At 34.1% G+C, this 10,957-nt stretch overlaps 1 protein-coding gene across 1 annotated transcript; it reads left to right on the top strand.

Moving 5' to 3' along the window:
• Window positions 1-486: 486 nt before the first annotated feature.
• LOC111374187 lies at window positions 487-5,736 on the top strand. The gene is made up of 6 exons (XM_022996823.1): window positions 487-800; window positions 2,240-2,588; window positions 4,500-4,584; window positions 4,678-4,764; window positions 4,897-5,139; window positions 5,271-5,736. The coding sequence occupies exons 1-6, from the start codon at window positions 640-642 to the stop codon at window positions 5,342-5,344; spliced, it is 999 nt and encodes a 332-aa protein (XP_022852591.1). The 5' UTR covers window positions 487-639; the 3' UTR covers window positions 5,345-5,736.
• The last annotated feature ends 5,221 nt before the right edge of the window (window positions 5,737-10,957 follow it).

The raw sequence follows: 10,957 nt of genomic DNA, 5'->3' as shown, positions 1-10,957 counted from the left end.
TCTTCAGCAAATTTTATGTCTAAATTTGTGAGTCCAAAGTCTATAAGCAATAATTTGACTATAAAAGGAAATAATTATAGAAATTTCATCTTCTTAATCACAAAAGCATTTTAGTTATATTTACCTCACTTCAGAGTATACATGATAATCAAAATTAGAAATAAAGGAGGTTAGTATGATTTTGAGAATGCAAGAAAACATTTTTAATATCGTCATAAAATGTCGTTTAACTTCTTTCACATCCAAAAGTGTTCTAAAAAGCTCGTTTGGGCGGCACCCAGACCTCGTTTAGACTCGCTTAAGCTTGAAAACTTACAACTTCGTCTCTTCTACGCTTAATCACGTTTTATGTTTTCAAGAACATTGCAATAGAATACACTTGATACATGGCTGAAGAAGGATTGGGCCAGGCCGCCCTGACCCAAACAGATAACACCCCAAGACCACTGGCCCAGTACCTTTCAGACACCTTTTCCAGTTTCCACTCAGCAAGTTCCACACACCTAAACGTCACTCTTACACACACTCCATTTCATTCAGAAAATACTTCAAAAATAATTGAAATCTTGTTCATGCTGTAAGTAATTATTATCTCCATCAGCCTTATCGAGTTCTAATTTCTTGAATTGATCGACGAAGATGGCGGGAGTTGCAATTGTACTAGATCTATTGAGGAAGAATCCGGGCTTGAATGGCCAAACCCTTCATTCCTCCGGTCTATTTTCATCTACTGTCGCCGCTTCAGCTGCCGCGGCATCTGTCGCCGCCGGAACCCCTTTCGCTGCCAGGGCTTTCTTCGGGTAATTATTTCGTGCTCCTGTGTTTACTTGAACAAATGGATGGGGTTTTTATATTTATATATGTTCTTATTGCTATGACATTCTATGGACCAGATAAAATAATTTATGCTGCGGATAAATGTATCTATTTCTAGTTCGAGGATTTTGAAAATTTCCTCAGATCATCGTTGAGCAATCAACTTTTTGGTGCCTGGAATTATGATGAATGCTTTACTAGATTGGAGTAAACAGATAGAACTATCTAATAGTTACGTGGATGGAAGAATACATTGATTGTAATTGAATATCAGGGTAGTCTTGGGAATGCTGAGACAAGTTAGGCAAAATTTTAATTTATGGTTACTTACTAACAACAGTTGCTGCTACTAGTAGCACAACTCCTGTTGCTGGCAGCACTCATTTTGCCTGTAGTGCTATCTTTCTGTTAACATAAGTTACATAACCATGTATGCTTTTCTTCATATCTTCTTTTTGTGCATGCATTTTAATTGTCATTAACGATACTGTATTATCTGTGATATTTTTACGATTGATCGTGCACCTACCTCATTTTTTGAAAGACCCAAAGTTGATGGAATATGCCAAATTGAATTTTTTCAAAACGTGTAAAAGCATGGAATATATGATTAACTTGTTTCATGTATTTTCTTTCTTTGTTTACTCATTTTCTAAAACTGCACTTCCTTTATTTAAGACGAAACTTAATATGTATTTGTTAAATATGTTAACCAATAGTTGGACAAAATCACAACAATTTGATGGGATTCTCGTGGCTGGTTAAAGGAGGTTCTGAAATTTTAGTAGATTTTTTTGGGTTGATCTTATGTGCCCGCTATCCAAGTAATGTTAATTGATTCTTTTATTAGTGTATGCCTGTTTGCTTGCATGCATATGTCAAAATCTGCTCCTTGCGTCTACCTGAACGTGGATAAATTTTTCGTTTTTGTTTGCATGTGTCAAAGTACAAGCACCGTGTCTTTGAGAATGGTCATAGCCGACAATCTTAGCTAAGCATGTTTAAAGAAAATGTATAGTGTGGTGTATCACAGGATTAGTAAGATCTAGAAGGCAATATGGGAGCTCCAAAAGAGTTTTGGAGTTTACGTGGTTCAGTTTCAGTGGACAAAGTGTCTTTTTACTCTGTATAGCATTTTGTCATGTCATATTTTTTTCTATTTAGTGCAGAACTACTTGATATGTCAATGTATGTTGCACTGTGATCTAGGAGAGGGGGAATGATGCATGGAAATTATAATTTAAACTTGATTTAACTACAAAGAGCTTTTCTTTCTTTCTATTTCACTTTTTTTTTTTTGGGGAACTGAGTTACTTAGTGGCATGAGAATATGATTGATACTTGTGGGCCTGGGGTGTGGATTAAGGCACTCCATCCATAGTTTCTGACCATTTTTTCTTTTCATATGATGGTCACGGTACAGTGACAGTGTGTCACGAGTTGCTCACTGCGATGCTGGTTCAGCACTAAACGAAGATTACATTTCTAGTCTACGGACAGCATCTGGAAATATCTTTCTGAAGGATTCTTTGAATTATAATACTAAGGAGTACAGTATTGAGTTGAAACCTTTATTCTCGGCATTTCACTGGAGAACTCTTGCATTGACATCCCTGAGGTCGTTCCTGTTATTCTATTTGCCTCTCATTGAGCCCCGTACAAATATGGAAGATGACGACGAAGATGAAGATTTTCTACAGGAAACTCAAGGAGAGCGCCATGTAGATTTGGTCGTGCCTTTCAAAAAATCGGTGAAGCAAATCGTTCGCGAGGTGAATCTACCGTACTTTCTTATTTTTCCATCTTCTTTCATTAATTTCTGGTTTGTTATTGATACTATTGCTTTAGCTAAATTGCCAGTATTATAGATTGTGGGCTGGTTGGAGAAGAATGGTGCAATTGTTAACAGTAGATTTCTTCCTTGCCATTTTAAACTGTTGTTGCTGAAGAACATGTACTTGTTATCATGGATGCATTTGTTCTTCATTGCTGTTATTTTACACGAAGAAATGTTACTTCATAATGTCATGAGATTGATTAAAACTTGTTGGGTATGCCATGCTGAATAGAAAAGATGAAGTTGTCTGCTGTCAAAATAACTCACTGGTGAAAATTTGTGAGTCTCGATTTATTGACAGGATGTAATAAAATATTAAGTAAGTAGCAATTGTTGTAGCCATTTTTGTCACAAGAACTCGGTTTATTTGTTTTTTGTTGCGATCTATAGTTATGTTGATGTTTAATTAGATTTTATGGATGACATAGGAATATCCATGCCATTTGCTTGTATTAATATACATTATGCACTTGAGGCTGCTGTTCTGGCTGTAACAATGTATGCATGGATCCAATTTTCCAGTGACAGGATGTGTTGGCTTTATGAAATGTGTCGTATTTTAAGGGTGTTCCCATATTATATTTGTTTTGTATTATGATTTTAAGGAAAAATCAGGAGGCATAATTGATTTCCCTTTTGTTATGTAATTTTGCTTGTATGACAAGTGAGGAAGACTTATCTCTATTGGGTTTTTAATATATGGCGGCCCTTTTTTATTTGTGAATTCTGAACACAATCATAGACCTCTTCTTACTCCTCAACGAGGTATGAAAACTCCTATTGTCCATTTGTGATTCTAATTATCACATGCGTAGCTATTACTTTGATCATCTCCATAAATATTGAAGTTTCCATAAATTAGACGCAAATCAGGGTTTTTTTAGATTGGACACATCAAACAAGGGACAATGGCATGACCAATTAGTATAGTGTCGGGGTAGTCTGTACATGTCTTGGGGTTGGGTTACCAGTGGAAGGGTTTTGGAGGTAGGGGGGTGATTATGTGGCCTACGGTACTCTTGTACTATTGACGTTACAACAAAACCTTCGTCACTGACACACAAGCAGCTATGCATAACATCTAACGCTTGTATCTTCTGAACTACTCTCAGCTGTAAATTTATATTTGTATTCTGCTTGTACCCATGGATTCTAGACAGTGATTAACATGCAAGTACTATTAAAATATAATTTCACCAGGTTGCATTACTTAAACATGTCTTAGAATCTGCTTCTGGCGTGCTTCGATTATCATTTCCTCCCTCTTCGAGTGCCATGGTATCTCTATTGCAAGAGTAATTGGAGTCTAGGCCATATTTGATGACAATAGGAATATCTGTTTGCTGTTATGCTAGTTTTGCAGAATAAAAGCATTCAATCTTACGTTGACGAAACATATAGTAGTGAACATATGCAATTTTGATATTTCATGTATTGTTGGAAACCCATGCTTCATTTCAGTCAATATATTTGTTTAATACTTGATATTTCCCGTAGATATAAGCTAGCTACGATTCGTTTCTACTTTAGTAAGTTTATTGTAAGATCTTAAAACCACATAAAACTACAGAGGCCTTCCTCATCTCACATTTTTCGAGGAAAAAAGGTTCTCTGCCAGTTGATTTAATCCTAGTGCTTTCTTGTGTTAATTATTTTGAACTCCCTGCCTATATGTCTTTACATTTGATATTTTCTAAACCTGACCCCAAAATAGATATTTTCCTTTAGTTCTCCACATTCACTAGCCTGCTGGGTTTTTTATTTCTTCATTATTGCTTGGAAATTGTGCAGTTCTTTATATACATCCTATAAGCAATCACAAAAGTAACTGTGTACTATGGTCCAGAGCACCGTCTTAACCACAAGACGCATTCTTGAAAGACTTGCAGTTCATTATATCTCTCAGCGTATGGCCTGGAAACTCCTCAAAGGTATATTGCATTCAATAATGTTAAAGATCCGAGTACTATGGATTTATGTTGTTAACCAATAACCAGCCTAATACTATTAGTCAACCTGTCCAGATGTTCCAAAATCAGCCACGCGCAAGGCTCAGAGGGGAATGTCAACTCCAATATACATTTTCAGCGTTAGCAGAACAACCTTCAGAGGTCACATCACTGATTGATTTCTATGCTTATTCGCTCTGTTGTCTTAAACCTCATCTCCTGACTGATTTCTACGTTTATTCTCTATATTTTTAAACCTCGTCTCCTGATCATGCATTTGCTCATATTTAACAGGACACTTCCTTGGAATTTTAGCATCGTGGCTCGTCCAAGTCGGAATTGATATTTATCGATTCTTTTCTTCTGTGTCTAAATCCGAAGAGGAGACCAGTGAGGTTGACAAAGCAGAACAAGTTCGAATTCTTGGAAAGAAGGTTTATGGTGTCACTATAAGATGTGGTTCGTCACTTATATTTGCATCGGTTGGGGCCGGTATCGGAGCTGCACTGTTTCGTCCTTCAGCGGGTCAATGGATTGGTAAGGGACTTGACATGCATTAACATTTGTATAATTTGTATTTTTGCAATTGACTGGTCCGAATTTATGTCAAGATTTCTTCTAAAATGTGATGAACAAGTAATGAACTGCATTATGTGCATTTTCTGCAGGTTGTGCATTGGGGGATTTGGCAGGACCTGTTGTGGTTGCATTTTGCTGTGAGAAACTTCATATAGACCTATAGTTATTCTGCACTTCTCAGTGGAATATTAATAGTGAATTGAAAATTTGATTGCCCTCAATTAATTAAAACCCTTTTTTTTTTTTTTTTTTTGCTGACCTTATCCTTCATGTTTTTGGTGAGGGAAATCTCCTCCAAGCAAGTGGACTAGTGAATGAAGATAAAATTGGTTGATATACAGTGTTTTTATAAAGGATATTTGATGTAGGGAAAACATTTGTGCTGTGTAAACTTTGACTTTGACATTGTATGAACAATATTTGAGGCAGAAGGATTGGTTGTTAAACAGTCGTAGGTTTGTGAGCTCTGCCATTAGGGGTAGGTGTAATCAGTTTCACTCTGACTGTCATATCAGTTACGAATATCATGTCAAGTTGGAAGCGGTATTTAGTCTATGTGCGTGTTGAGCTTAATGTTTAGATGTTCTGTTTGCACCTATCTAGATGTCTTGAGCTTATCCACTTGGGGTTCGGTTGGCCTCCGTACGTAGTTGGTTTCAAGTTCTTTTGACTAATCTTGAATGCCTCGTATTGCCTTAGCACGAGCCTCGACTTTTTTGGTTCATCTTTCCATGTTGTGAGTTGATAAAACGCGTACAAGGAACTTTGTTAATTCACCCTTTTATTCTCTTATATAGAATCTTCCTGTCTATTTATCTGATCTCTTGGTCCAAAAGAGATTTCCTCAATTTGTGCAGTCAACCTCAAATTGGTATACATGAATGTCAATCTTACTTACACGGGGATGGCATGGACCCCTATAAGTGGCAATCACAATCCATCCACAGAACTCCCCAGCCCTCCCCCTTCCCTTGGGACTGGGGCTCTATTATATGAATCATGTTACTTGTATAGTTTTTTTAATAGATAGCTTATTTCATATTGTAAGCTTGTTTGGTACAGATTTTAAGTCAATTAAAATCAATTTTTTTATCGTATTTTACTATTTCAGCCGTTATTTTTGAATTCTTTTCTCACAGGTAGGACTTACTTTATCTTTAATGGTAAAAAAAAAAAATTATCAAAATTCCTACCAAACAATCACTATATCAAATCAACTAACAAAAGTACTGTCCAGAACGCATTAATGCACACATACCCAGACTTGACTCGCCTATAAAAGGATACCCACTATGGATTGACACATCTGAGATCTTATAATTTCTTCCTCATTGCACAATTCTGCACCCATTCCGAGCCCCCCTGCACGTGAAATGAAATGGAGGCTCAAAATCTAAGGAAGAAGATCATCATTCCATTATTATTCTCAGTGTTTGTATTTACTTCCATTTTTTCCTACTTTTCATTGGTCTCTATCCAGTTCCCAAGCGTGCATGCCTGGAACAAAAATTGCATATTTTTGATATGCAATGGACTACTGATTTTTCTTGCAAAAACCTCTGGTTTAGTTCCTTCTTCCTTGGGATTTGATCTTGGTGAGCTGCAAATATTGCTTGAAATAAAAGAAGCCCTGTTAGAGAAGGAAGTTTTAGTGAAAAATTGTGTAGTTGAAGAAGGTGAAAGGGAAACTGAAAGGGAGTTACTGACTGTAGATGGCAGTGGTGGTGGCAGAGGGAACTGCCACTTCGAAGATGTGAGAAAGGAAACTGATTCAAAAAGTGGCTTGCTAGAGGAGGAGACTTTGGTGCAAAATGGCGTATATGGTGGGGAAGAAGCAGAAAGCGAGTCACTGAATGTGGATGGCAGTGACGGCGGTGGTGGAGGAAACTGCCTTTTTGAAGAAGTGGAAAAGGAAATTGAGACTGAAAATGGCTGGTTTTTAGACGATGAACAAGTGTACAGACAAGAAGTTGAAGAAGAAGAAGAAGAAGATCATACGAGTACAGAAGAATTAAACAAGAAATTTGAAGATTTCATAAGAAGGATGAAGGAAGAAATAAGGATTGAAGCTCAACAACAATTAATCGTGGTTAAGTAAATCATTTTCAGAACCAAATTTTAATATTATTTATATGTATAGTTTTCTTTAAGTTCATGAAAAATATTTCCAATTAGATTGTGACTTTGATCTCTATAAGTAGCATGGTTTCTTAAGATATGAAAAATGAAATAATAAATTATTCGTGTTAAAGAGGATTTTTGACTTCTGCAAGATTTTTGATTTCTTGCACCCTAAACAACTTCAATGAGCATCTGTTTTGCTAGTCAATTTTGATAAAATTCGATGAAATGTTATTAAAGTTAATAAAAATTGTAGATACTATAGAATATGTGGTTAAATAATTATGACTTAAATTTTTATTAACTTTTTATCTAAATCAATAAGGGGCTAGGTGTATTAAAATTGACCAATGTGGATAAAATCTTAGTAGAGTATTTTCAAGAGACCCTTTAAATATAAAATGATCTATATTTTAAAGAGTTAACTCTTGAAATTATGTTCCAAGAGACTTTTTAAATTAACATTTAATTTAGAGAGTAAGTTTGACTCTTCAAATTTACAAAGCTAAATCTACTCTTTATAGTTAAATGCATTCAACATATTTCAATTTTCAATAAAAATAATAATAATATAATAATTTGGGGGAAGCTAATGAAAATAAAAGAAAGAGAAAGATAATTAATAGGGTAATTGGCACAAAACGTCCTTACCTTTCAAGTCTATTGTGGAAAACGTCCCTACCTTTCATTTTTTGGCATTTTTGCCCTCATTTCAACCTTTCTTTGCGCTGGACGTCCTTCCGTCCATATTCCGTCAGTTTTTCCGTTAATTAAAGGGTAATTGGCACAAAACGTCCCTACCTTTCAAGTCTATTGTGGAAAACGTCCTTACCTTTCATTTTTTGACATTTTGCCCTCATTTCAACCTTTCTTTGCGCTGGACGTCCTTCCGTCCATATTCCGTCAGTTTTTTCGTTAATTAAATACAAAAATACCTTTTTCTTTCCATAAACAAGGGTAAAATTGTCCTCACCCACTTCACCCCTTTTTCTCACCATCAACTTAGTCCATAAGTAACAGTAGTAGCAACATGAATCTGAAAATACTTTAAATGATTAAGTTAAATAAAGAAAAAATATCGTGAACACATTATATTTCACAATTCCACAACTACTGTTGCTGTCATCTTCTGTCACTGGAAAATTTTAGAAAGACATATTAAATGGGTAGTTAATTTATAATGAGCCAAAATGGTGAATGGCTCTTTTTGGCTCAATGGAGAAGATAAATGGCTCATTTTAAATTGACTCATTATAAATTGACTACCCATTTAATATGTCTTTCTAAATTTTTCCAGTGACACAAGATGACAGCAACAGTAGTTGTGGAATTGTGAAATATAATGTGTTCACGATATTTTTTCTTTATTTAACTTAATCATTTAAAATATTTTCAGATTCATGTTGCTGCTACTGTTACTTATGGACTAAGTTGATGGAGGGAAAAAGGGGTGAAGTGGGTGAGGACAATTTTACCCTTGTTTATGGAAAGAAAAAGATATTTTTGTATTTAATTAACGGAAAAACTGACGGAATATGGACGGAAGGACGTCTAGTGCAAAGAAAGGTTGAAATGAGGGCAAAAATGTCAAAAAATGAAAGGTAGGGACGTTTTCCACAATAGACTTGAAAGGTAGGGACGTTTTGTGCCAATTACCCGAATGTTTAACGGAAAAACTGAAGGAATATAGACGGAAGGACGTCCAGCGCAAAGAAATGTTGAAATGAGGGCAAAAATGCCAAAAAATGAAAGGTAGGGACGTTTTCCACAATAGACTTGAAAGGTAGGGACGTTTTGTGCCAATTACCCATAATTAATATTTTTTGAGATTAATAAAATTAAATGTTAAATAAAAAAAACATGTTAAGAGTACTTAAAAAAATAATTTTTTAAATTTATAGATGCTCTTTAACTTGAAAAATATACTGTTTAAAATAGAAAGTATCTTGAAAACACTCTTATAACTCTTTCTATATTTTGAGTGCCCCGTTTGGCCCTATTATTTCAAATTTTTAATGAGTAGAATAGTGGGTTTTTTTTTTATTGAAAAAGAAGGAAATGTTTTCAACTTACATGTAATATTATTTTATGAAAAATTATGTGATTGAAACTAGAAGAGAAAAAAATGAACTTAATTTAATGGGAGCCAAAGACTTGAAAGATTGTGAGAGAATTTTTATATGCTAGTAGTTTTTTGAAATAAATAATTGCTCTTTTCAAATTAAAATAGATATATTTTTTATTTGTTTAAGTACTTCCCGTTGGTACTGAATTTCAATTGAGTTGCTATTCATTTACAATTTTTTTCTGAATTATTTGTTCATAGCACGATAAGACAATCTGTTTATAACACGCAATTGTGACTTGATTTGAAAACGACTAGCCCACGATTGAACTTTATAGGGACACCAAATCTTTATTTCTAATTCATCCAGTCGCCCGGTTTAAATTCATTAATTATGTGAAAAAATAAAAAATGACATGTCAATCTTTGGTATAATATAATCAACCGAAAGGTGAACACAAATATTGTTTACGTATCTTGTCATGTCACCTTTTTATTTAACAGACAAAATAAAAATCAATCATTCAATGGACAACTGTCCACATATTTAGTCCAAATTCGATCACATTTTTAAAATTTTATTTTACACAAAATAACTTTCCTTCATGCTAGAAATACATAATTTTTTAACAGAAAATCTTTATAAATAACACATAGCACGACATCATTGAAAGATGAAAAAAAATCCAATTGCGAGTTGACACATCAGCTTCAGTAAAAATTTTCTTGTGCTCATTACTTTATCCAATAACTTTGCAAGTGAATTCATAATTTTTCTTAATTTTTAAATATTAACAACACATTTTCTCAAAAAAATCATTTTTACAACAAAATTATTCTTAAAAAATCTCTACAAAACAGAAACTTAATGATCGACGAAATTTTCCTCTATGATAAGTTAGGGTTTTAAGTTTTTAACATTTAAATGAACTAGTCTATGTAAATTACAGAGTCACATATGTCGTCGAGTAAAACCTTTTTCATTATATTTTTCTCTATTCATTTTAAATTAGAACTGCGTGAAATATATGCAATGAACCTTAGCGGCGAATCCTTCATCCGGCCAAAAACTTTGCATAAGGAATATATGCTTATGGAATTGCCATGATGTAAGTCAATAATTTCTTAATTAGAAAATAAGCCGCTTAGTTAGTTGAATAGTGTATTACAATAAAGCATATCAATGTGTAAGCAAAACTTTCGAGCGTTATATGGAGCATAAATAGACATCATTCTGAAGTGATTATTCATAATTATTGAAAATGAGTTAAATTAAATAGTAATATTTCTTGATAATTCCAACTTGCTTCTAATGAACCAATTCAATTACAAAAAATTTAAGAGAGGTGATTGGTTTTAACCAAGGAGATAGTGTTATAACGATATTGACTCGTCCAAAGTATCAAGCCACAAATAATTGTAACTTCTCTTTCATGTGGCCTAGGAATTTATTTTTGAATATATTTTAACACTTTACAAAATGTGGGCTATAATCACCTATCTTTCATTTTCAAATATACCCTCCATAGTCTTTGGTATTGTGGATTTCTATATATCATGAAATAGGCTCTATCAAAAAGATGAAAGAAA

Source organism: Olea europaea, unplaced genomic scaffold, assembly GCF_002742605.1.
Source record: "Olea europaea var. sylvestris unplaced genomic scaffold, O_europaea_v1 scaffold1216, whole genome shotgun sequence".
Classification (NCBI taxonomy): domain Eukaryota; kingdom Viridiplantae; phylum Streptophyta; class Magnoliopsida; order Lamiales; family Oleaceae; genus Olea; species Olea europaea.
Note: the sequence above shows the minus strand (reverse complement) of the source record. Positions and strands in the feature narration are given on the sequence as shown.

Excerpts from the sequence above, each read along its gene's own strand:
- LOC111374187 (XM_022996823.1), top strand. The coding sequence starts at position 640 with ATGGCGGGAGTTGCAATTGTACTAGATCTATTGAGGAAGAATCCGGGC. Across the intron at positions 2,589-4,499 it reads TGAAGCAAATCGTTCGCGAG|AGCACCGTCTTAACCACAAG; the intron begins GTGAATCTACCG and ends ACTATGGTCCAG. Across the intron at positions 4,585-4,677 it reads GGCCTGGAAACTCCTCAAAG|ATGTTCCAAAATCAGCCACG; the intron begins GTATATTGCATT and ends CAACCTGTCCAG.